At 52.7% G+C, this 26,137-nt stretch overlaps 1 protein-coding gene across 19 annotated transcripts in view; it reads left to right on the top strand.

Annotated features, from left to right (window-relative positions):
• PTPRS (protein tyrosine phosphatase receptor type S) overlaps positions 1–26,137 on the top strand; it is a 166,761-nt gene that overhangs the window by 115,383 nt on the left and 25,241 nt on the right. For 7 of the 19 annotated variants that reach the window (XM_032712208.1, XM_032712206.1, XM_032712204.1 and 4 more), the window contains 15 exons: positions 210–479; positions 2,975–3,556; positions 4,409–4,542; positions 4,700–4,844; positions 10,767–11,072; positions 13,335–13,528; positions 13,958–13,984; positions 15,829–15,946; positions 19,343–19,933; positions 20,617–20,714; positions 21,389–21,642; positions 22,039–22,132; positions 22,341–22,556; positions 24,984–25,141; positions 26,089–26,100. In XM_032712208.1, the coding sequence (XP_032568099.1) occupies positions 210–479; positions 2,975–3,556; positions 4,409–4,542; positions 4,700–4,844; positions 10,767–11,072; positions 13,335–13,528; positions 13,958–13,984; positions 15,829–15,946; positions 19,343–19,933; positions 20,617–20,714; positions 21,389–21,642; positions 22,039–22,132; positions 22,341–22,556; positions 24,984–25,141; positions 26,089–26,100 (3,199 nt within the window). The remainder of the gene's footprint in view (positions 1–209; positions 480–2,974; positions 3,557–4,408; positions 4,543–4,699; positions 4,845–10,766; positions 11,073–13,334; positions 13,529–13,957; positions 13,985–15,828; positions 15,947–19,342; positions 19,934–20,616; positions 20,715–21,388; positions 21,643–22,038; positions 22,133–22,340; positions 22,557–24,983; positions 25,142–26,088; positions 26,101–26,137) is intronic. The other 12 variants (XM_032712221.1, XM_032712220.1, XM_032712219.1 and 9 more) reach the window with 5 other exon arrangements.

The following is a 26,137-nucleotide window of genomic DNA, read 5'->3' as shown; positions in this document are numbered from 1 at the left end:
CAAACCCCATCTGTATTTAAATTACCTTTTGCTCTTTTTTCTTTTTTCTCCCTTCTTTTTCTTTCCTTTCTTTCTCTCTTTTTATTTTTTTTGTTTGTTTTTTTTTTGCGTTGTTTTGGTTTGTTGTTTTTGTTTTGGTTTTTTTTACTTTATTTTGCTTTTTCGGTTGGTTTTTTTTTTTTTGTTAACTCTGTGCGTCTCGTCCACAGTTCGCCGTGTGGCCCCTCGCTTCTCCATCTTACCTGTCAGCCATGAAATCATGCCCGGGGGCAACGTCAACATCACGTGCGTGGCCGTGGGTTCGCCCATGCCCTACGTCAAGTGGATGCAGGGAGCGGAGGACCTGACGCCCGAGGATGACATGCCCGTGGGCAGGAATGTCCTGGAGCTCACGGACGTCAAGGACTCCGCCAACTACACGTGTGTGGCCATGTCCAGTCTGGGAGTCATAGAAGCCGTTGCCCAGATCACGGTGAAATGTAAGGGAGCGTGAGCACGGCCGCAGCGGGCGCGGGGGGCCCGGCTGCACGCGGGGGGAGCGGGCACGGGGCGGGGGGCGCGGGCAGGGCACGTGGCAGAGGGTGTGAGCATGTGGGCACAGCACACCCGGGCACTGTGCCGTGCCTGTGCATGGGAGCGTTTGTGGGATGTGGCACCCAGGGCACGAGTGGGAATGTCGGGTCGTGTGTTGTCGTACGTCTGCACGGGGAGAGCCTGGCACTGCACGTGAGGAGTGTGGGGGCACAGTCCTGCATGGCCAGCTGCTCGTGCACGAGTGGGTGTGTGCATGGAGAGGGACACGGTCCTGCATGGCCAGGTGTGTGTGTGCATGGAGAGGGACACGGTCCTGCATGTCCAGATGTGTGTGTGCATGGAGAGGGACACGGTCCTGCATGGCCAGGTGTGTGTGTGCATGGAGAGGGACACGGTCCTGCATGTCCAGGTGCTCATGCACGAGTGGGTGTGTGTGTGCATGGAGAAGGACACAGTTCTGCATGTACAAAGGTGCTTGTGCACGAGTGGGGGTGTGTGTTTGCACGGAGAAGGACACGGTTCTGCATGTCCAAGGTGTGGGAGATGGAGAGGGACACCGTGGCTGCATCGTGGACATGTGGGTGCCTGGCTGCACGTGTGTAAGTCCGTGTTTTGCTACCAGCCTGTGTGTACATGTGGAGGCTCATGGCCATGGGCAGGGACACAGACTTGGGCACCCCCAGTGCCGTGTGCTGCCATCTGTGCATGTGTCCTCAGGGATCCCACACACAAGGAAACCCACAGTGAAGGGGAAGCTGGTGGCTTGAGACCTTCCCTTGCTTTAGGACACCTGAGATGTTTGTTATGAAGAGAAGTATGGCTCCAATCCCTGCATGCTTGTGTCTGTCCTGGCATATGAGGCTGGCTGGGCACTTTGCAAGGAGCCTTGGATGGCTTGGAGCCTGCATGCCATCCTGTTCCAAGGTTAGAGATTCAGCCAAGGCCCTGAGGATCTCTGGCATGTGAACCCTTGCAGTAGAGCTTAGTTCCAGCATCTTAGTGGCCGTTGTTGCCTCAACAAGACGGGGAATAACCCCGGCTTCCAGCTAGTGATTCCCAAGAGGAGCACGGGTGCCATCTTCAATCTATTCTATCCTCAGCAGGGGAGTATTAAACCCAAGCAGGAAGCCCCTGAGGTTGGGTGAGTGTAGAGCTCTGTGTGAGCTGGTGTCTGCTCCGAGTGCTGGTGTTGCCCACGAGGGATCTGGGAGAGACGGGGTGGGAAAGGGTGCGGCGGGTGGGGGACGAGAGGAGAAACACACTGGAAAAGGGGAGGGATAAAGAAAAACGATTGTGTTGTATCAGTGATCTGCCTGAGGAAGGTCTGACAGGAGAGATGAGCAGGGACTAGTGAATCTTGGCATGACACTCATCCTGAGCTTCTGCACAGGGAGTGGGCTCTCGTGCCAGCAGAAGGATGCCTGGGGCTGGACTCAGGTCCTCTTTATTTTCCTGAGTGTTTCCTTCCTTCCCTGTCTTATTCTCTCAATTTAAAAAGCTACTGTGAAGGGTAGATTGCTTCTGCTTCCAACTCTCCCATCTCCTCAGATGGGGAATCTTACCCTGCTGGTACCTTCTGCCTTTTGTCATTTTATTTGTATCCTGTTCTTTCTTACGTTGCTGCGTGTGAGCATCTACAGCTCTCCAAGGCAGAAGATGAAAGGAGAAATGAGAGTCTAGAGAAGACTGGCTTCAAAGCCAGGTTGGACAGGGCTTGGAGCAACCTGGTCTAGTGGAAGGTGTCCCTGCCCATGGCAGGGGGGTGGAACTGGGTGGTCTTTAAGGTCCCTTCCAACCCAAGCCAGTCTGGGAGTCTGTGGTAAGATGAGGTTGGAAAGGGTCTGAAGAGTGTAGTGAGGACAACACGTAAAGCTTGAGAATAGGTAAAGCTTGAGAAGACTTAACACTTGCTGTTAAAGCTGTTGGGCATTGTGCAGTCCCCAGCAAGCTCCAAGGGGAGTTATCTGGCTGAGGTAGAGGGAGATGAGTATTAACACACCTTTGTGGCTTCAGAGGAAGCACTCCCAGAATTTATGGGGTTTTGTTCTGAGGAGCTCAGCCCACACTGTGCCGTTGCCTCCTGCTGAAGAGGGGGAGGTTCAGCAGTGGCAGAGCCATTTGGAACATCTGAGTGTGTGCTGGGAAGGAGCTCCTGCGAAGCTGCTTCCCTTCCCTGCCATGTGAGCCGGCGGATGTGCAGCTGAAGTCTGAGCTAATGATTCCAGATGTTTAGCTGAACGCCTTCCCTTTGATGGAGCAGTTTAAGGAGGATAATAGAGTGTATAACTAGGTTCATAATATTCCAGCAGCACTCTCCCGAGCTGCCGTGATTGGTGCTGTGCCTCCGGCTCCCGCAGCCCTAACCAGCCCAATTAGGCACCATTTCAGCATTTGTGTTTGGTTGTTTTTTTTTTAAATGCCTGTTCTTCCTGATTCTCAGCACTTCCCAAGGCTCCCGGGACTCCAATGGTGACAGAGACAACAGCAACAAGTATCACCATCACCTGGGACTCTGGAAACCCAGACCCCGTGTCCTACTATGTCATTGAATACAAGTCTAAAAGCCAGGACGGGCCGTACCAGATCAAGGAGGACATCACCACCACGCGCTACAGCATCGGGGGGCTCAGCCCCAACTCCGAGTACGAGATCTGGGTCTCTGCAGTCAACAGCATCGGGCAGGGGCCTCCCAGCGAGTCGGTGGTCACTCGCACCGGGGAACAAGCTCCCGCCAGTGCCCCCCGGAACGTGCAGGGCCGGATGCTGAGCAGCACCACCATGATCATCCAGTGGGAGGAGCCGGTGGAGCCCAACGGGCAGATCCGTGGCTACCGCGTGTACTACACCATGGAGCCCGACCAGCCCGTCAGCAACTGGCAGAAGCACAACGTGGACGACAGCCTACTGACCACGGTGGGCAGCCTGCTGGAGGATGAGACCTACACCGTGCGGGTCCTGGCCTTCACCTCCGTGGGAGACGGGCCCCTCTCCGACCCCATCCAGGTTAAGACGCAGCAGGGAGGTGAGCGCCTGTGTCACTGCCCTGGGATGCAGGAAGGAGAGGTGTTGGTTGGGTTTGGAGGTTTAGATTAGATGTTGGGAAGAAATTCTTTGGCTGTGAGGGTGGGGAGGCCCTGGCACAGGTTGCCCAGAGAAGCTGTGGCTGCCCCATCCCTGGAAGTGTCCAAGGCCAGGTTGGATGGGGCTTGGAGCAACCTGGGCTAGTGGAAGGTGTCTCTGCCCATGGCAGGGGGTGGCACTGGAAGATCTTTGAGGTCCCTTCCAACCAAAGTCTTTTTATAACTCTAAATGTCTTTAATAGACCTTAAACCACTCACTACCCAGGCAGTGGTAACACTTGGACTCTCCCTGAAGTACCCAAAACTACTTTGTCAGAGATGAGTGGGAAACGAGCCTTTTTTTACTCTTTTCTGCAAGAGGAGCAAAACATCATGCAAAACACGAGGTGTTTTATCAAAGGCTGTCACCCAACATTCTTTTCAGTGCTTATGGCATGGGGTGCTGGTGAGGAAACCCTGCATCCTCAAGGGCTTCCTACTTCCAGAATCGTGTAATACTGGGAATTAATGCAAAGGGCCTTGTACCACACTGCCGAGAAAGAGGAATATGATCCAGTGGGACACTTCATCTCCAGCAGCTCTGCACATGCTGGAGTCCTGCAGTGGGATTTAACTCCACTGCTTTAGAGGCAGGACCTGCCCACACTGCAGTGTGGCATTTTGCTGCTGACGTGCTCTTCCCACACAGGCTTTGAAGAAGAGAGGGCAGGAGCCTTCTAATTAGCCAAGCTAATGTGTTTTCTCCTGTTTCTTATCTTGCCTCCTCGGCCCCATCCTCTCCTTCCCCGTGCCAGTTCCTGGGCAGCCGATGAACTTCCGAGCAGATGCCAAGACCGAGACAAGCATCGTGCTGACGTGGAGCCCTCCACGCCAGGAGATCATAGTGAAGTACGAGCTCCTCTATAAGGAAGGAGACCACAGCAAGGAGGTGAGTCCAGAGAGGGGCAAGGCTGCGGCTGGGGAGCATCCCAGCCCCACCATTCCCAGCGAGAAGGGAGCAGGGCAGGCGTCTCTGGGCAGGGTTCACCTCTGCTCCTTTTTGTTTGGTTTTACTTCTTTTTCTCTTCCCGCCTCGCCCACCTCAGGTGCTGAAGAACTTCGAGCCGACGACCTCCTTCACCGTGGAAGGCCTGAAGCCCAACACTGAGTATGTCTTCCGGCTGGCCGCCCGCTCGGCTCTGGGCCTGGGGGCCTTCACCCCGGAGGTCCGAGAGCGCACCTTGCAGTCTAGTAGGTGTCTCTCCTTTTCCCACCCTTCTCTGAGGGGACGACAGTCAGGGAGCCAGAGATGGTGGGCACAGGGGTACGGAGCTGGGGGGGGGACATTGGTGGCCCTGTGGTTTCACTGCGGGGATGGGTGAGGGGGGGACACCCTTTGGGACCTGCTCCCTTCTGTCTCGCTTTGCTGGTCCAGGTAGCTGAGATGTGAGCGAGGAGCATTTTGGGGGGTGAGGGGGGGGCCAGGTAGCACCATCCACGTGGGGTGGGAGCAGCGAGGGGCTCGTGGTGCTGAGCATGCTCAGGGAGGACAGGACCCACCAGCCTGTCCCCACGCAGCCCCAGCAGCAGCCGTCGGGAAGGGGGGCACAGGCAATGGAGCAGGGAGATGGTGGGGAGTCAGAGGGAGAGGAGAAAGGGAGGTGATATTCCCAAGTCCAACGTTTTCACCACCCTTTGGGGAAGCAGTCCTCGTGCTCTTTTCCGTGAGCGACTCCACAGCTGTGGGGAGGAAGATCTGCTGGCCCAGTGAGTGCTGGGAATGGTCCCGTTTGGGCTCTGGCAGAGTGGGAGAGAGGAGTCATGTGGAGGCAGGGAGGGGAGATATTGATGATACCAGGGTGGAGTGTGTGCAACCAAAACGTGCTGGTTTTAGTTTAATGGATTGTCTCCCTTTGCTGTTGCCCCGGGGACAATAACCCTGGATGGCAATATTTCAACCTGGGCTTTTCACAGATCTTTGCTTTTAAATGAGGTGTTTTTTCACTGCATGAGTGGCTGTGGCAGCTGTTCTTTGTGTTTTCTGTCTCCTCTCATCTCTACTAAATCACTCCGCTGCAGTTTGGAGTAGCCGGGAGCAGAACTAACTCAGAAATGGCTCTGGTCACCAGTGTGAGGAGGGAGAGCACCCACTCCCATCCCTCAGAGTCCCTAACAAGGGGGAGCAGCAGGCTCTGGGCTGGGCTTTTTAATTGTCACATCCTGCTGTCTCTCTCTTTCCCCTTCTCCTTCTCTTTCTGTCCTCTGAGGAGTGGGAAGAAAGGGGAGTCTGTTTCTGCACAGACAGAATTCCTCACTGGGGCTTTCTCAGGCCTCCACTCCATTCAAAGATTTTTGTTTTCTTCTTTCCTTCAAATGTTTTTCCCCTTTTTTCCTTCTCTTTTTTTTTTCTCCATACTCTCTCTGCGTTTCATAGGAAAATCCTTTCCTGACTCTGCTGCACATCTGCTGGTTCTGATCCCAGTGTGGTACTGTCAGAGGGAGCATCACTGTGGGATGGGGGAAATGAACTGAAAAGACCTGAAAAATAAGTGTTAAACTTACACTCTGCTTCTGTTTTCCAAGGGGTTTCTCTCCTTGAGATCTGTGGGGATGGGAGGAAAAGAGGGTCTGGGATTTGTTCTTTCTGGTTCAATAAAACAGGCTGGAAGAAGGGTGTGGGAGCTGATGGCAGTAGGGCTTAGTGACGCTGAAAATTTGTCCCTAAAGGGTGAGGACAAGGGGATCTGGGAAAGGGGAAGGCTTTGGGGCTTTTTCTAACTTGGCACCTGCCCAGAACAGGGCCGGGTTTCTCTCTCTGTAGCTCAGCTTTCATAGGGAGAGTTCCATTAATTTAACGCTCTTAAGAACATCAGCTGGGAGCTGTCAGTGTCCTGTAACACGGTGAAACATTTTTTCCTGGCTGGCTGTTGGAGGAACGAGTCAATTCTCCCTGGTCCAGGCGACATCCTTCGGCTCACAGACCTTCTGGCTCGGGACAGGCTTTTGTGTCTTCCCTCCGCAGCTCCTTTTCCGTTCAGCTCCTCCTTGGCCCTCTCCATGCCTCTTCTTTCTTTTCTCTTCTGCTCTCTGCTTGCCTGCCTGCATGCTCTGCAGCCTGAGGAACCAGCTCCCTGCTCTCTCTGTCTGTCCCTTGCTGGGTGATGTCACACCACGATGGCATCTTGTCCCTGGAATGCCAGATCCCCCTCCCAGTCCCCTCGCTGCTCCCCCCTCCCCGCATGTTGCAGCCCCCTGCACTGCACCCCCTCCCCGCACCTCCCTGTCAGGGTGGCTCCTCCTGAGCATCATAACCAAAGTAAAATCCATTAAACTAAAGGTAAAGTATCTTTTTCTTCTTGAAGTAGCTGGGTTTTAACTCTTCAAGTACCAGAGACGTAGAGTGTAAAACAAATTAACAGAACTCTCATGGCTGGAAGAAGCTGGTTTGCCCTTTCTGATTAGCCATGACCTTCCCAGGGCTCCTTGGCAACTCTTCCTACTTGGAAATTTCAGGGTGAAAAGCGTGGGCAGCAGACAGGGGTGGCAGGGTGGGTGCTGTGAGGCTGCATGTGCAGGTGTAGAGGAACAATGGGGCTTTCTCCCCCTCTGTTCCTGCCTAAGAAAGGATGTTCCTCCCCCCCCCATTAGCTCTGCTCTCCTTCCCATCCCCCTTCCTCACAGTACATGAAGTGAATGAAACTTATCCAAAGTCTATGGTACCTAAAGGGTTAAAAAACATGATATATTGTACAAGGTCAGTAAGGGTCATTCTTGTGGCTTGGACAGTCAACTTTAAAGCATGTAAAAGATGCAGCTCAGGTGAGTAACTGGCTGGTCTCAAGCAGATTCACAAATACAGTCCACCCTGTTGCTGCAGGCTCACCCACATGTGTGTGGCTCTGCACACACTCACAGATGTCCTGGAGCCCATGGGAGGGTGGGGAGGGATCCCAAAATGCTGTCTGCTGGTTAAAACAGGCCAGCAGACAAAGGTGGTGCTCTCCTGGCTGGGGGCTCCTGCCCGTGCCGCGTCTCCCTGTCCAGCGAAGGGGCTGGTTACAGATGTGAACTCGCAGCCCCCAGTTTGGGCTGTGGCTCTTGGCCTCCTACAGCAGCTCCCCGGGTCTCAGTGCTGTCCCCACGTCTCCAGGGTCACACAGGTTGGGCTGGATTGTGAAGGAATCACGGTGCCATGAGCTCCCCGGGCGCGTCTCCAGCGTCAGCCAGCACTGGGCAGCTCTTTCCCTCCAGTGCTGTGGCCGATGAGAGTGACGGGGAGGGGGCCTGGGAGGCACCTGGGCCTTCTCCCATATCACCCCCCCCAACCCCTCCTTTTTGACCAGAGAAAGTGCAAACCATCCCAAAAGGAGGCTTCACCTCAGGGCCTCTCAGTAGGTCCCTGTGCTGGAGTAGAGGGTGAGTGAGCGAGCGAGACACGCGCAGCAGCTGCGGTGCAGTGACCCCAGGGCCAGCTGGAGCTGAGCTCTGCTCACTGGGGCTTTCAGAATGAGGTTCAGGATGGAAGGGTAGGTCAGGTCAGACCCTCTCTGCAGTGGGTTTCTCAGCTGTGGTGGCTTTGGCTGGTGTGAGTAAGAGAGGTGGATTTTAATATGACCAGCCTCTGCTGGGGAGAAAAAAAAAGAAGGGAATGGCATCCTGGCAGCAATGGGAGAGGGCTCAGCCTTTCCCTCCATATCTTGAAATGGACTTGAGTTGGTTCTGGGGTGTGGGAGGAGCAGTGACCTCTGTTCTGGGTAAGGTGCTGCATCAATCCCGGCAGATGGAGAGAGCCACAGGGAAGGAGATCCGTCAGTGGGAATGTGCCACCCTGCTCCCTGCTCTCTGTGCTGATAGCTTAGCAAAAGAGATCAGACTGGGGTCCAAAATTGCCATTTCTGCAATAGCTGAGGTTCTGCTGGCAGGGGGAGGACTCGGGAGGACTAGTCATGGGCAGAGTGGCATTTTAAAAGCCAGTCATGTGCAGAAACCCACCAGGAGCTTGGTCTGGCCTCGTAGCTCAGTTCCTCTTGCTCTCTTGTAAGAAAGTCTTATAAGTTAGCAGTTGAAGCGTGGAAGGTAGGTAAACAGACTGGGAATGTTCTGGAAGGAGTCACTTTTTATATCAGTATTATTTTATTATTATGATTTCCTTTCTGATTTTTTTTTTGTTTCAAATTACTAGCCTGATTTATGTTTTATTTTCCAGTTTGTTCCTTTTGGTTTTGTTCATTTGACATATTCTGTGTTGTTTTGTGTGGCCAGCCATGGCTGGGGCACTCAACCTCCTCACTGGGAGTTGCTGAGGAGAAGGGGATCATTCTGCCAGGTTAAAGGCAGCAATAAAACATAGAAATAGGAGGAAAACACCCCAAATGTCCTGCTGGGCAGGGTGCTCAGACTGCAGAGGAAAGAGTATCTTTGCCCTTTCTGCAAACCCACTTCCCTCTGTCTCGTGGAGGAATGTGGAAAATGTGTGGCTCTCACTCCAGTGCAAACTGGGCAAAGGATTTAGCAGAGTCCTCAAGGCAAATTGGGCCTAAAGATCTGCTTGTGACTCAGGACAGAGGTACAAGGTTTGAAAACAACCATTCCTCAGTTAGAGAGCTTTTTGTTAATTAAAAAGCATCAGAGGAATGAGGAGTTGTGACCAGCTTTTATCTACTGCTTCTTCCAGATGATACTTGGGGGGCTTGTAAGCTCGCCCCAGTTTCTGGCAGTGTCTGCAGAGAGTTAAAAGCTCTTTATTGCAGTTGGGTGAGATTGGATTTATAGATTCGCCTCGAAAATGCATCACAGTGTGCTTCCCTGGGCTGATTGATTGTCATTAGGGATGGACAGAAGTGTGATCTAATCCCTGGAAATGTCCAAGGTCAGGCTAGACAGGGCTTGGAGCAACCTGGTCTAGTGGAAGATGTCCCTGCCCATGGCGGGGGGTGGAACTGGATGAACTTTGGGGCCCTTCCGACTCAAACCATCCTGAGATTCCATGAATTCCCCCAAGTGCCCAGGCTCAGGTTGGAGTACAGAATTGACAGACCCTTTGTCCAGACTTTGCCAAGGTCTCAGACCTGTGGCATCTCTGTTAACAAACCCACATTTCCTGCAGCTCTCCTGTACCTCAGACACAGCCCTGCACCAAGAGCTGGAGCTTCCACCTCCTCCACCTCCTCACCACCCTTAGCCAGGTGTCTACTGCCACTCTGAGAAGGTGGCTGGGCAGGGCCACACTTCCCAATGTTTCCTCATGGGATGAACAGGAGCTGTGTAGGGCCACCCTTCCCAAGGTGCCCTCCTGGGATGTTGAGAAACACCCTGGTGTAGTTCAGGCAGTGGGAATTGGACCTGCTGCAGCTTTGGAAAATCCCACTTGGTGCCTGAATACCTCACCAAACCCCACTGCCTCCCTCCTTCTGCAAGTGTTTTCTCCAAACCCTCCTCTCTAAACACACCATGGGCTCATTGCTTGGCAGTGTCCTGGGCATTCCCACCGTGGGATTTGGCCTCCTCCAGTCTGTGGACAACTAATCGCTTCCATCTGGAGGTACAAACTCTTCAATTTAAGCCTCCTGGCAAAAGATTTGCTTTTCTTACTTAATTTTCACAGATCTCTTCAAAGAAATTCAAGATGCCAGAGACTGAGGTTGGAAAAAAGTACTTTCCCAGCCAGGGCAGGATTTGCCAGACTGATGTAAAACAGGGAGCCAAAGGAAAGGGTTTTTACAGGGTGCAGCTGGGTGCTTAGTTTGTGCCAGCCATGCTCAGTGGAAGCAGCAGGACCCCTCTTGGCGAGCCCACTTGCTCCTTTAGTCCTTTGCTTTGCACCATTTCAGTTTTGATGCCCCATTTAATTTCCGTTGGCTTTTTTCTTTTTTTTTCTTAAAAAAAACCAAACCCTCTTCGTTTCAAAAAAAAAAAAAAAAAGGCAACAACGACAACAACAAAAAAAAAAAGCTCTCTCCTCTTTTAATTTTATCTTCCTAAACCAAATTTTCGTACGTTTTATTTTAGATTTTTTTGTTACCATTTTTTCCTTTTTTTTTTCTTTTATCTTTCCCATCTTTTGTTTGTTTTTTTTTCCCCCCTCCCCTTCCTCCTCCTCCTCCTCCTCCTCCTCCTCCTCCTCTTTTTTCCCCCTTCTCCCCCCCTCCTGAATTTTCCCCCCCCCCCTCGTAGAACCGTCTGCCCCCCCTCAAGATGTAAAATGTGTCAGCACACGATCCACCGCCATTCTGGTAAGTTGGCGGCCGCCTCCGGCCGAGAGCCAGAACGGCGTCCTGGCTGGATACAGCGTCTACTATCGAGCGCTGGACTCGGAGGACACGGAGCTTAAGGAGGTGAATGATATCCCCCCAACCACCAGTCAGATCCTTCTGGAGTCCCTGGAGAAGTGGACGGAGTACCGCGTCACGGTGGTGGCTCACACGGAGGTGGGGCCGGGCCCGGAGAGCTCGCCGGTTATCGTCCGCACGGATGAAGATGGTAATTGAGCTTCTTCTGGTTTTCTTCCCCCCTCCCTGAGCCCCCTGGGGAGTTCGTGGCCCTAGAGGGGGCTGTTCCCATGCCAGCAAGTCCCTTCCCATGGCTCAGGTCCCTTGTCGTGGCTCAAGTCCCTTCTCGTGGCTCAAGTCCCTTTTCATGGCTCAAGTCCCGTCTTACACCTCCTGTGGCGTGAGACCAAAGCTGGAGGGGGGTCACACCCAACCTCCGGTCCCCAGCGGGCCCATTACTTTGTGTTGGCACACCAGGCAGACCCAGAGGAGGTGTTAAAGTCCTTTGCTGCTTCAGGATGTAGCACTGGTGAAGCTGTTTGTGCCGTGGCAATAGATGGGTAGCTGGAGATGGCCCAGAGAGGTTGGGACCACGGGGGTGATGAACACAAAGCTGTGAGTTGCCCTTTGCTGCCATCTCCCCGAGCCCTCTGAGCACTGGGGTCTGGAGGGTTGTCCTGCCCTGCTTTAGGGTATTTCTCAGACTTCTGGGGGTCTTTTTTAACATCCAGCTGCACCACTGTCCCTGAAAAGATGCCCTTACTGAGCCAGGATCAGCTGAGGCAGCGAGGCACCAGAATCAGAGGAGACAGCTGCTGCCAGAAACTGGTTTCATAGAATCATAGTATATCCTGAGTTGGAAGGGATCCACAAGGATCATCCAAGTCCAGCTCTTGGTCCTGCACAGCACAGCCCCAAGAATCCCACCCTGTGCTTGAGAGGCCATGTTTTAAAATATTAAGAGTTCTTCCCACACATTCCCTGTTACTGGCTCCTCCTTAAGTCAAAGTTTTGGTTAGTAGTAGAAAGGAGGAATCTATTCAAGTTTCCAGAAACCTTCAGTGACAACAGGTCAGTGGCCCCACTCAGAGACTTGAATTTCCCTGGTATTTCTACAGTAAAATAAAACCAGGAAAAAGCAGGAATGTGTTCATGAAGGGAGAGGAGCACCCTCCCTGTGAGGGTAGGACCTCAGATAATATAGGTCAAGTAAATAACGTAAGGAAATCTCAAACTTCTCAGGTGTTCTTCCTCCGTCCCAAATCAAAAGAATTTATAAAAAAGCATCAGGTTTGTCCTCAATGTTGATCCTGTTTCTCTGAGCCTCTGCCCACACCCAACTGGACCCTCCCAAAGGAAGTGGGGTGTTCTTGCAGATTAAGCTCTCATACCCTGTGTTATAGTTGTTGTCACTATTATTATTGCTATTATTTCCAAAAAATCAGCCCAAATTCCATCCAAGACATCTCTTGTTTGCTGTCCTGAGATTCTGCAGTGGTTATAACCCACCTACCCTGCCTGAGAGAATAGGGAGCTCCAAGGGCAAGTCCCCCTCCTGATCCTCTCCACCCTGACCTCCCAGGGGCAGGACCACAGCTTTCCTGGCTTGTTAGAAACTACCTTTGCCCCTGGAATGGGATCTGGAACTGTATTGGTTCCTTCCATCTGAGCAAACTGGGCACAAAGGAGCGTGTGGAAGGATGGCTGGATGATGAGGTGGACCTGTTCCCTCCAGATCTCCAAGCCATGCAGATTAGGTCCCCTAGAGCTTCTTCCCTGATTCACTGGGTAGGACTGGTGATGGATGATGGGATATCTGGTTGGTTGGGTCTCCTCCTCCTAGTTTGGTAGGTCTCCCCCTCCTAATTTGGTAGGTCTCCTCCTCCTGGTTTGGTAGGTCTCCCCTTCCTACTTTGGTAGGTCTCCTCCTCCTAGTTGGGTAGGTCTCCTCCTCCTAGTTGGGTAGGTCTCCCCTTCCTAATTGGGTAGGTCTCCTCCTCCTAGTTGGGTAGGTCTCCTCCTCCTAGTTGGGTAGGTCTCCCCTTCCTAATTGGGTAGGTCTCCTCCTCCTAATTTGGTAGGTCTCCCCCTCCTAGTTGGGTAGGTCTCCTCCTCCTGGTTTGGTAGGTCTCCCCTTCCTAATTGGGTAGGTCTCCTCCTCCTAATTTGGTAGGTCTCCCCCTCCTAGTTGGGTAGGTCTCCTCCTCCTGGTTTGGTATGTCTCCCCATCCTACTTTGGTAGGTCTCCCCCTCCTAATTTGGTAGGTCTCCTCCTCCTAGTTGGGTAGGTCTCCCCCTCCTAGTTTGGTAGGTCTCCCCCTCCTAGTTGGGTAGGTCTCTTCTTCCTAGTTTGGTAGGTCTCCCCCTCATCTCTGGGCTGCAGATTCAGGCTGTGCATGTCCCATAGGTGCAGCGACAGGCTCCAGCCAGGAATCCCCCAGTGACTGTTCCCCCTTCCTTCCCTTCCTCGCAGTGCCCAGTGCACCACCTCGGAAAGTGGAGGTGGAGGTCCTGAACTCAACTGCAATCCAAGTGTTCTGGCGCTCTCCAGTCCAGAACCGCCAGCACGGCCAGATCCGGGGATACCAGGTGCACTATGTCCGGATGGAGAATGGAGAGGCCCGGGGGCTGCCCCAGATCAAGGACATCATGCTGGCTGATGCCCAGGTAAGGACCCACCTGCTCCAATCTCTTCTGGAATCCTTGAGGGGGTGGGTGCTGCGGCTGCCGTGTCTCATCCCGAGCACCGTAACTGGAGAAGGCGGATGAGAACCCGTGACAAGGTGTGTGTTGTCTCTCTGCAGTTCATTTGTGCTCCCAGGCAATAGTTACTTGGAAGAGTGTGAACTGCTGTCCCAGCGCTGAACTAAATATCATCCATCCTCCCCGTGTCTGGGAATTTTTTTAATTCAGGCAGAGGCCACAGTGGAGTCTACTAATTTTTCCCACTCTACTTCTTCCTTCATGCTGGCCTGGTAACTTCTGACCTTGTGTGGCTGCTTGCTCAGGGACTCCTTCCTCATGCTGTGTCTCTGTCTTTCCCTTCTTTCCCCTCTTGTATTCTCACGTGCCAAACCTCTCTTGTTCTCTGCCCAGTGGGAAACAGATGACACTGCTGAATATGTAAGTAAACCAGTAAAAATCCTCCCATCCTGGTTCTGTCCCTTCCCTTCTCCCACTTCCTGTTGTGGTGTGATATTTTCCTTTTCCTTTATTTTTTTTGCAGTGCCTGTGTGCCTGTTTTAGAGCCTGTTGGTGGTGTTCCCATGCATTGTCCCCACCCTGTCACTATGATCTGTGACCCTCTGTGATCGTGTCGTTTGTCAGCACGCTGCAATCCCACAGGGTTTTCCCTTTGGCTCCCAAGGAAAGATGGATCTGCTGCTGCTCCTCCATGGGGAAGCAGATGGGACCTTGAATTTGGGACTGCCTTGAACATGTCAGTATCCTAAAATGGTTTGGGTTGGAAGGGACCTTAGAGACCATCTTGTTCCACTCCCTGCCATGGGCAGGGACACCTTCCACTAGACAAGGGTGCTCATCTGGGCTGGTCTGCAACACCTCTGTGTCTGGAAAAGATAGTTAGGCTGGGAAGCACTGGGAATTCATAATCCATGAGTCATGAACTGCAAACAAACAGGGCATAAACAAACACTTTGTGCCCTGAAAGGGCCAAGATTCTTAAAAACTCATTGATACAAAGCACTGAATCACTATTGGTGCTTTTACCTGTAAGTACCTTAAAATCAGCCTGGCTGTTTGGCATTTGCTCTTTCTGCTGAAATGATAAATGTTTTCCATAATCTTGCAGCTACAAAGCAGTAGGAGAAAGCATTTCCTCCTTGGAATGACAGGGTCCTAAGATAACACACGACTAAACTGACTGTATTTGTGTGTCCTGGAGATTGCCAAGTGCCCTACAGAAGCGAGGGGGCCTCTTATTTTTGTGATGGAGAAACTGAGTCTCCTGAAAGGCAAAGCCCCTTGCCTAAAATCTTAATAAAACTCAGTGGCAGGTGTGAAAGCAGAATAAGTTCTTGACTTCCAGAAGACGGACCTGTCCCTGTATCCTACAGCTTCCAGACCCATTGATCAAAATCCCACAGTTCTGAAGTTCTGCTGTTCCACTCCCCGCTCACCTTTGGGGAAATAGTTATTTTCAGGACTAACAAATTCTTCCCAAGTACTGCCCTGAGATTTAATATCAAAAGCATGAAGGGGTGGTAGAGGAAAGCCATAAAAATGCACAGTATTCCCATCTCCCTCCTTTCCGAGGCCTTGGGGAAAACCCTGCTGCATGTGCTGTCATCCTGTTTGATTTAGCACGGGTGTTCCTTTTCCAACACAGCCCTTTGAAGGGCTGGGTCCCTCCTGGAGAAGGGCTGTTCTTCAGGCCAGTGTTCCAACAAAAGCTCCTGGGAGCCAGGTGTGGGAAGGCTGATAGAGGATGGGAAGGAGGGGGTGGGATTTAGGAGGGAGCTTTAGTGGGCGAGCTGAAAACGTTGTCTTGCACTTTGCGTTCAAGCAATCCCTTTAATATTGTGAAGGCATTAAAAATATCTCTGAGGAGAGAAGAGAGGGGGTAATGATGAAAAAAATGTAATCTCCCTGAAACCTCTGAGGCTGCACAGTGGAGAGGAAAGCTTTGAAGGGAGAGACAGCATTCGGATGCTGAAGTGGTTTGTGTAGAGACAGAGAGTGTGTGAGAGGTAGATCTGGAGGAGAATGCCTTGAACAGGGCCCTGTAGAGCCAGGCTGTGTTCACAGAGGTGTGTGAGCCTCATCCTGTGGCTCTCACTCTCCTGCCAGTTCCCACAGCTCCAGTCGCCCCAGAGTGTCTCGTGCTTTCGGATTCAGTGTTTTCCTGCATGCTGGAAAAGGGCTGAGACTCCTGCAAGGAGGAGAGATCTGCCCGTGTGTGTGGACTCGAATACTGACAGGGTTTTCCTTTGGAATCTTGCAAACAGGAAATGGTCATTGCTGGGCTCCAGCCGGAGACTTCATATTCCATCACCGTCGCCGCCTACACCATGAAGGGAGATGGGGCTCGCAGCAAGCCCAAGGTGGTCACCACCAAGGGTGCAGGTGAGAGCCTTTTCCTGAACCACTGGGATTCACCCCTTTCCTAAAGCCAAGGTGGTCTTTTCTCCAGGCTCACCTTCTTTTCTCCCACTCCCTTCTTGAAGGACAGACTTGCAACAAGTGCCGTGCTGCCCCAAATTAATTCCAGCAAAGCACAAACCCCTTCATTCCTCACATGCAGCCCTCACCAGATGTCACAGTTTTCTGCCCAGTGCTGCAGGAAGCCCAGGCACACCCAGAAATGCAACAGGGGATGAATTCATCACTTTTAATCTCTCATTCTGTAGCTTCCAGTGCACCAGCAGTACAGAGACTCTGCCTGGTGTGACACTGGAGGGACTGTGTAGCTACGCTGGGGCCAGGAGAGGCAGAGCTCTGCTGTTCTGGTGGGGACTTGCAAAGATCTGAAGAGCAGCAGGAGACAGTGGTGGCTTGTCCTCCCACTCTTCTCTTCTGGCATCATGTCTGAATATACATCCCCTGTGTTCAGGACTAGCAGAGGGAAAAGTAGTGACAGTATTGACCTTTCCTGGCTCACATTTCAGGGACCTGGGCTCTGCCTGCACATACCCAGGTTCATCCCTCCTTTGACCTTCCTGGCACAGTCCCTGCCAGCCTCAGTACAGACACTGGTGCCAAGCCAGGATGGCAGGGCCAGAACAGAGGAATGACAAAGGGCAGCAGGGTGCCCCTTGCTCTCCCAAACAGCTGTGCAGCAGGCAGAAAGGACAGTACACACATCACCTGCCCTCGCAGCATCTGGGGGTTCTTCTGCTCTCATGAATTAAACCCCTGCTCTACTTTTCAAGCAGGGCTTTGTGCAGTGAAGGAAGACCTGGAGCTGTCCCTCACCCAGCCCATCTCTTGTTGGACTGTGGTTACCTTCTTTCATTCCATTTTGCTCATGCTCTTTCTTTTTTTCCTGCTTTCGAGTGAGGGCTTTCTCCCCTTTTCGCTTCTCTGTCTGTAACTTCCCAACCCTGATAATCTGTTTATTCACTTCTTAGTTCTGGAGCTGTTGTCTTCACCTTGCCCATAGCAGCTGCATGAACTGACATCATCCCTTGTTTCTGGGAGGACACTGCTGTGCCTCTGCAGGCATCTAAGGCCTCTGCCAGCACTGCAGAATTAAGCTGTAAACCTCTGTCCGTGCTCCAGAGGCAGCTCAGACACTCAGCCCAGTGTGCAGGACAGAGGGCTCAGGAGCCCTTCCTGGATCACACAGGGCTGGAGCTGCCAGTGCCCTCCCTGTTCTTGCCTTTTCGCTGCCCTGAATCACATCCCCATCTCATTTCATGTCTTTGTTTAGACAAGTGGGTGGGATTTCAGCCTTTCTCTCCCCTCCTGCCTCCCCTGCCCAGTTCAGAGACTGGTTCACAGGAGAGGGAGGTTGCTTTCCAGGACACAGCTCCTGCAGGTGTCACATTTGATGCCAGCTCTCAGGCTCCTCTGCTCACCCCTTGCAGTGTCACTGTGCTGTGAGAAGCCTTTTCCTTCACTCACTCTCTTCTCCTTCCCCTCCAGCCATGCCCATGTTTCTCCTCACTAGTTCTCTGGTTCTCTCCTCTCCTTTCCTTCTTCCCAAAGCTCTCCAGCCTTTCCATTTTCCTCTCTCAGAGCCTTTCTCTCTGCCTTGCTCCCTTGTCAGTCTCTCTTGTCACCCTCCCTCATCTCTCCCCATTAGGATTTGCAGTGCAGGTGATCAGTTACAGAGAGATGTTTTCTCCAGCACAGCAGCTATTACCCAAAACTCAATTTCCCCCAACCTGAAATAGCTATTTAAAAAAAAAAAATCTTCCAAATGGCTCTGTAACATTCTTACCTTCTTTGCAGTGTTGAGTCAATACACCTTCTGAGAGGAGAGATTTCTTTCTTTATCATTCAGGGCTGGGGGCTGAATTTAAATACAGTAATACATCCAATTTTCTCCTTTACTGTCCAAACCAATTGCAAAATAAAACACTTCCCCCCACTGCGCTTTCTTTTCACCTTCCTTCCAAGCAATATTTGTTGTGCAGATGTAATACTTTCAAGCTCAGCTGATTATAGTAACATTTGTGATAAAAACTGAAACATAAAAGTAATGGCGTTGTTTTTCTCTTTAATGTGTTCCTTGGGCATTCCCAAGGGAGGAGGCTGCCTCTCCCAGCTCCTTCCCTAGCCATCCTTTGGCAGTTTGGAAGGAGTAAAGCATTTGTTTCAGAGACAGACCCTCATCCTCATGTTCAGGTGTCAGTGGAGGCATCAGGCCGAAGGGGTTCCCCAGTTTTTCCCTGTCAGGATCCTGCATCCTTCCCTGCTCCCTCTGTCAGCCACACCAGCATTCCAACCCTCACCCCTCAGCTGGGCTTAAGCTGGAAGAACAGGATGGGGTCTCTCCCAACTCCATTCTTCCTTCTCCTGCCCGACCAGGAGAAACACCAAGGCAGAGAGGAGGGAGTTAGGTCTCTAATAGTGGAGCTGAGCATCAATGACGCGTGAGCTGCTGGAATTAATACTCTGCTTTCTCCGCCTTCGGGAACCTCTGGGCCTGCACGTGTCATTTAACTGTGGCTGTGGGCTTGCTTGGCAGTCAGGCAGTGCCAGGGCTCATTAGGCAGAGACATGGCACTGCTGAGCTCCCCCAAATCCCCCCAAATGCGGAGGAGCTCCCTGACAGGTTAAGGAGGAGCTCGCTGGAAACACCCCAGCACTTGGAGGGCTTCTCACTTCCTCCAGAGGAGAAAAACTGCACGGAGGGAGCAGCAGCTCTCCCTACCCTCTGCCTTGCACAGATTTTGGGCTCTGTTTCCACTCTCTGTGCTTCCTTCTGTACCCAACTGGGCAATGAGCTGCCTGCCAGCCTTGCTGAGCTGGCCCCGTGCCTGCTGCTCGGGACCTGGGGCTGCCCAGACTTCCTTCCCCATCCTTCATTACTTCACCCTCAGCTGCTCTGGACTTCCCAGCCTGAGCCAATCTGTTCCAGTCTCTTTCTGCATGAGTTGGGCTGTGTAATGGAGAGAGAGAGAGAGAGAGGACAAGAGTTTGGGGACTCCAGGTTTGTTCTTCCCTGCTCTGGGAAGCAACTGGGACAGGAGGCTGGGAGTCAGGACTCCTGAGTTTGTTCTTCCCAGCAGTGGGAGGGTGCGTGGTCCAGGGATACGGGAGGAGCTGTGCACATCTTTCCATCCCGAGCACAGGGAAGAAAATAAATCCAGAAATGTGTCAGTACCTCACAGCTGACATGTTGGCAGTGCTCCTCATTTCCTAAACTGGAGAGACACCATCCACCTGCACAGGGTGGATGAGAGCAGCTTGGATTACACGGGAATACCCTACGGAACACAGAGCCCAGCTGGAACACTGCCACTCTCCCCTTGTCCCAGCTTTGGCTGAAGGTGTCTCTCTTCTCTCTCCTAGTCCCAGGAAAGCCCATCCTGTCTGTGCACCAGACAGAGGAGAACACTCTCCTGGTGAAATGGGAGCCCCCGTTGGACGCAGAAGGCCAGGTGTTGGGCTACCGGCTCCAGTTTGGCCGCAAGGACGTCGACCCTCTGGCCACCTTGGAGTTCTCGGCGCTGGAGGATAAGTACACGGCTCCCAGCATCCACAAGGGCGCCACGTACGTGTTCAAGCTGGCCGTGAAAAGCCGGGCTGGCTTCGGGGAGGAAGCTGTGCAGGAACTCACCACCCCCGAAGACATCCCCAAGGGTTACCCCCAAATCCTCGAGGCGAGCAACATCACTGCCATGTCGGTGCAGTTCGGCTGGCTGCCCCCCGTGCTGGCCGAGCGCAACGGAGCCATCGTCAAATACACCGTGGCCTACCGGGAAGCCGGTTCTCCCGGCAACCTGCTGGAGAAAGACCTGCCCCCCTCCCCAGAGAACTCGTACACCCTCAACGGCCTCAAACCCAACACCGCCTATGATGTTAAAATCCGTGCTCACACCAGTAAAGGCCCCGGGCCCTACAGCCCGACCGTCCAGTATCGGACGTTCCAGCTGGATCAAGGTAGGACTTACCGGTTTCTCCTCCCTCTCTCCCCTTGTATCCGGGGCTGGTGCCGGGAGGCAAGAGAGCTGGAGAGGTCAGGCCAGGCTCAGCCAGGCTCGTGAGTAAATGCAAAGCACTGTGGTGTCACACTCAGTCCCTCCGCTCCTCTCTGCCTTGTGCCAGGTAAGTCCCTTTTACCACTTTCTTCTAAGTTAAGTCCGGACACCTTCTGTCACTGGCACCTGGAGGGGGGGGCCAGTCGCTACACACAGGTGGGAAGAGCCTTTTCTTCAGCTTTTGCAAACAGCCAAAATTAAAGGGAAAAATAAAAATAAAAAAAAAAACAAAACCCACACTCAGACCGTGAGCTGGGATGGGTTTCCTCACCTGAGCATGCTCAGCCAGCCAGCACCTCGTTCCTGCAGCAGCCACCCAGGCCCAAAAGTGTGGGGGCAAAGCCACGTGCCCTCCCTGGGGTTAGGCAAGGGAACAGGGAGCACTGGGAGATGGACCTTGGCAAAACTCAAGCACAGTGTGGAGGAGGGAACAATCCCTTCCATTCCGGCAGCCGCAGCCAGACCCAGCCTGGCAGAGCCCTCTTCCAGCACCTGACATTCTCTTCCTTCTCTTTCCTGCTCTTCCTTCCCTCTGCTGCCTTTTCTTCTCCTTTCTCCCCTTCCTCCTCACTTTTTTCTCCGCAGTTTTACCCAAAAACTTCAAGGTGAAGATGGTGACAAAGACATCTGTCCTTTTGAGCTGGGAGTTCCCTGAGAACTACAACTCTCCTACCCCATACAAGGCAAGTGGAATTCAGGAGTCAGATCTGTGTTTCTTCCCAGTTTCCTGGAAATCTTGTCTGTTGGGTTGAGTAAGAAGTTGTAAGAGGCAAGAATTCTGGATTCCTGCCTCAGATATGGGCAGGTAATGGTTAATCAAGGAAGTGGGCTGAAAATCAGAGCTGTTGGGTTGCATTCCCATCTCTGTTAGCAAATCCTCGCTTCCCTAGACAAGTTACTTTTCAGTCAGGAAGAATTTCCTCATGAAAAGGGTTGTTAAACTTTGGAAGAGGCTGCACAGGGAGGTTTGGAATTCCCATTCCTGGAGGTGTCCAAGGAATGACTGGGCAGGGCACTCAGTGCTCTGGGCTGGGTGACAAGGTGGGGATCAGTCACAGCTTGGACTCGATGATCTTGGAAGTCTTTTCCAAACTAAATAATAATTTTTCCATTTTCCATATTCATTTCTGGATAAAAACTGCTCTTCCCAATGGTGTCTGAAGGCTTTGACCTGCATCTGCCTCGTGCAGTGGGCACAAGAGATCAAGAGCTCCCCCACTCAAACGCTTCTGTTCTCTGGCACAGCTGAGTGCCCTGTGATCCCTGCAAACCAAAGGAATGGGGAGGAAGGGGAAGGAGTTTGGCTGTTTGAGCAGTATCAGCCTTGCTCACGGGACAGCCTCTTCCCCTCCCACAGATCCAGTACAACGGGCTGCACGTGGACGTGGACGGACGCACCACCAAGAAACTCATCACCCACCTGAGGCCCCGCACCTTCTACAACTTCGTGCTGATGAACCAGGGCAACAGCATGGGGGGGCTGCAGCAGAACGTTGCTGCCTGGACTGCTGCTGACATGTTGTCCAAGAAGCCAGAGGTGACCCACAAGCCTGATGCTGATGGCAACGTGGTGGTGATTCTCCCTGACGTGAAGAGCTCCGTGCCTGTCCAGTAGGTCCCTGTTAAACTGCTGGTTGGGGGGGTGCTCAGTTCATGTTTTGGGGTTCAGCCCTGATGGCTGGAGGCCACAGTACAAACCCATGAGTGTTCCCTCCATTTTCAACCTTTTCTTGACTCTTGCCTTTTGGAGGTGCTTCCCAGAGCTAACAGGGAAAGCCAAAGAAATGCAGAAGGAATACATAAGGAGACGTGGGGTGGCCACTGATTCCAGCTCCTTCCAGGAGTAACAATTCTGTTAAATTAAAAATAAGGGGCTTGCTGGGTTGAGCCAGTGGGGCAGTTTGGGCAAACCTACATCGGTGTGTGCACTCTCTTCTTCTGTGGCTTGTGGAAGGAGATTAATTCCTTCTGTTCCCTCTGTTTCTTCTGATTATTCCCAACTCTCAGGGCTTTCTACATTGTGGTGGTGCCTCTGAGGAAGTCCCGGGGAGGACAGTTCCTCAACCCCTTGGGCAGCCCTGAGGAGATGGACCTGGAGGAGGTGAGTGTGGGCGAAACCGGAGCCGGCTGTGAGGAGAGAGCAAACATCTGTAAGGGGTGGGATGGTGAGCTGAGAGCTGGGAAGGGACCTTTGGGGTTCCTGCTCCCCACATTCAGAGTAGCCAAGGTGTGGGCAGTCTGGGAGGGATGGATTGACTCTCCTTGCCGCTCCCTTCTTGGGGTTCAGAGCGTTCCTCTGCCTCCTGCAGCTGGTTCAGGACATAGCCCGGCTCCGGCGCCGCAGCCTCCGTCACTCCCGACAGCTGGACTTCCCCAAGCCCTACATCGCTGCCCGGTTCCGCTCCCTGCCCTCCCACTTCATCCTGGGGGACATGAAACACTACGACAACTTTGAGAACAGAGCCCTGGAGCCGGGGCAGAAATATGTCATCTTCATCCTGGCAGTGCTGCAGGAACCTGAGGCCGTAAGTTGTCCCGCTCTGCTCTGCACTGGTGAGGCCTCACCCTGAGTATTGTGGCAGTTTTGGTCACCACAATATAAGAAAGATATGAAGCTCTTAGATAATGTCCAAAGGAGGCAATGAGGATGGGGAAGGGCCTTGATTTGAAGCCGTGTGAGGACACTGAGGGCACTTGGTGTGTTCAGCTGGAGAAGAGGAGACTGAGGGAAGACCTCACTGCAGTTCCAACTTCCTGGGCAGGGGCAGAGGAGGGACAGGGACTGAGCTCTGCTCTGTGGGGACCAGGGGCAGGACCCAGGGAATGACCTGGAGTTGTGTCAGGGCAGGGTCAGGTTGGATCTCAGCCAAAGGTTCTTCCCCCAGAGGCTGGTTGGGCACTGCCCAGGCTCCCCAGGGCAGTGGGCACAGCACCAAGGCTGCCAGAGCTCAAGGAGGGTTTGGCTGATCCTCTGGGGCACAGGGTGTGACTCTTGGGGATGGTCCTGTGCAGGGCTGAGGGTTGGAGTTGATGATCCTTGTGGGTCCCTTCCAACTCAGCATATTCTGTGATTCTGTGAAGTGCTGCCTGCTTTCCCCTGCCCTCTCCAGATCCTCGTGCCCCTCATCCCCATCACGGACCAGAGGCAGCAGCTGCTCCCATGGGAGCTGCCAGCAGCCCTGCTGCCCTCCTGGCATTCTCCAGAACTTTCTCCCAGCAGATCCTTCAGGGTTTTTATTTTGTAAAGACCTTACACTCCTGCTGTGAAGCTTTTGGATGTGGCTCTTGGAACTGTTGGTGCTTGTGCTTGTGGCTGCATTACACAAACATGCTCTTCCAAGCAGCCAGGCCAATGGCACAGGCAGCTCTGATTTTCCCAGTCTTCCTGGCCAGGATTTGTATACTTGTGGCTACAAATGGGAGTCCAGAATGTGGAGGAACACTGAACTGTCCCCTCAGGACTTACACTCGAGTTCAGAGAGCCCTAGTTCAGACCCCTTTTCCTTTAAAGGCTGTCTTTAATTCCTCAGAACGATGACCCCAAACATCCCGCTCTGGGAGCACATCACACCCCCTGGTCATTGCTAAATTCCCCACCACACACAAAGGGGAGGGTTGGTTTTTTTTTATGGAAAACTACATGTGCTCTCTACCACTGCAACATTGCTGCTGCTTTCACTGGGGCTGTGTTTGGCTTTATGAAAACAACTGTTTTAATATTTACCTGCCTCCTCCCTCCTGCACAATGGGAAACAGCCTAATGCTCTGTTGTTTCTAAATCCCCCTGTGGAATTGTAGCAGGGAGCTATTGGAAATTAAGGGTTTTCAGAGGGTTTTTCCCCCAGTAAATATTTGGTTGTGTACTTGATATTAAAGGCTTAGGCTGACACGCTTCTGAATGGGTTTCTCAATCGGATTACTGCAGCTTGTGGTAATTTCTGCTTTAGAACAAGGTGCTGCAGACTCTCTCACAGCAGCCTGCATCCACAGCAGTTCCCAAGTATGGAGCAGTATTTCAGTCTGCTCAGGGCTGATGGAGTTCAAGGACTCAGAGCCACTGTTCTTGTCAGTTCTCCTCTGTGCAGTTCAGTTTCTGGAGTTTCTCTGTAAGGTGGGAATGCATCCTCCCTGGAATGGGGAGATTGTAGTGCTCTTGAGAACAAGCAATGCCCTTTAGTCAGGATTCTGATTCCTCTGATTCTCCTCAAGAGCCCAGCTCACTGCAGAGGGAACAGAACATGCTGCATTTTATTAATTTGTATTTAATTGTGGGGTGTGGTTTTTTTCAGTCACCAGACCAAGCGTTAATTCTTGTTTTAATCCCTTCCCTCTTGCTCTGTAATCCCATCTGACTGTCAAAATCCAGGTGGTTACATGAGAGCCTGGAAAAAGTTTTTGTGTTCTGTGGCAATGGCAAGGGCCCAGAGATGTGGTGAAACAGAGGCACAGTCAACTGGTTCTCTGAAAGCACCTTCCTGGCTACAGCATGAGGGGAGCCACAGGCCCAAGGCAGGCTAGAGCTTCACATGAGTGTGATCCTTCAGTGTTCTGTGTCACCTGGAGCATTGGAGGATGAAGATGCCCTGTCCTATGGTTCTTCCCCCTGAGGGACACTGGAACAGGCTCCCCAGGGCAGTGGCCACGGCCCCAAGGCTGCCAGAGCTCAAGGAACGTTTGGACAATGCTCTGAAGGACAGGGTGGGATTTTTGGGGTGTCTGTACAGGGCCTGGAGTTGGACTGATGATCCTTGGGGGTCCCTTCCAGCTCAGGATATTCCATGATATGGATGCTCACAGAGAAGGGCCTTTTCCCTGTTATTATTTGGTTTGTGCTGCAGAGAGCTCACATCCTCTCTAGCAATTCCTCCTGTGGAATTCCGTATGCTTGCCTGCTGTTCTCAGTCCCCATTCCACCTCTGACCCCTGCTCCACCACCTTTCCCTGTCTTCCAGACCTTTGCTGCGAGTCCCTTCTCCGACCCCATCCAGCTGGACAACCCTGACCCGCAGCCCATCATCGATGGAGAGGAGGGGCTGATCTGGGTCATCGGGCCCGTGCTGGCCGTGGTCTTCATCATCTGCATCGTCATCGCCATCCTGCTCTACAAAAAGTAAGAGCTGCTCATTGCCCAGAGCCCAGACCCTGCTGAGTGTCCCCAGCCCTGGTCCCTGAAGGGAATGTCCTCCCTGGTCCTGCTGTGGTCAGCTGAGGGAAATCCTTCCACTGGAGAGAGGAGCCCTGAGGCACAACGGAATGGAAGGGTGTGCCTGGCACAGGAGGGTTTAGCAGTGGGTTGCAGGGACTTGCTGCTTAAGAATCTACCCCATGGCACTCTCAGAGTGTTTGTCTCACAGACACATGTGCAATGAGGGTGTCAGGACTCTTGCTTGCCTCCTCCAGAATTGCTGCTCACAGCCTCAGGCCCCCCTTTCTCTGTGTGTGGGCACAGTGAGGGGGATGCAGAGAAGGCATCTTTGACCTGTGGCTCAGCAGACCTCCCCTCCTCTCAAACTGGTTTTCTGCTGGAACTGGGAGACAAGCAGGGTATGAGTCTGCAGGAGAGAGGAAGGAACAACCCCTTTTCCTTGGCTTTCTGAGCAGCTCGTGGCATGTGGATGAGAACTGGGGGTCCCTTGAACACACACAGGCCTCACTGTGCAATAGAAGGGAACAGGAAGGGAAGCAGAAGCTGAGCAAAATAAATGATAGCAGTGGTGGCCAACACAAGGAAGTCCTTAGCTGGGACATCTCATACCCAGAGTGGAGGGAGCTCTCCTCACCCTGCTCCATCTTTGATCTGCACAGGTGTGTTCCCTTGTGCACGTGGGTGTGTCCTCTGCATCCCAGCAGGTGTGAAGCTGCTCAGGGACTCAGGAGACACCTTGTTGGTGCCCATTAGCTCTGATCTAATTGGGTGATCTTTGCTGGGCCCACCTTCCCACCTGTGCTGCCAGGGTTAGAGCTGAGCAAATGCTTCCCCTTTTCCTCTGCAAGTCCTTTCTAACCTGAACATTTGTCTTGTCTTGTCTTCTCTCCACTTACTGCTTTCCTGGACAGCAAGCCAGACAGGTAAGAGCACCAGATTTGCCATTTATTCAGGTTCTTT

This window comes from Chiroxiphia lanceolata, chromosome 27 (assembly GCF_009829145.1).
Source record: "Chiroxiphia lanceolata isolate bChiLan1 chromosome 27, bChiLan1.pri, whole genome shotgun sequence".
In the NCBI taxonomy this organism is placed as follows: domain Eukaryota; kingdom Metazoa; phylum Chordata; class Aves; order Passeriformes; family Pipridae; genus Chiroxiphia; species Chiroxiphia lanceolata.
This window is presented reverse-complemented; position numbering and strand designations above follow the sequence as displayed.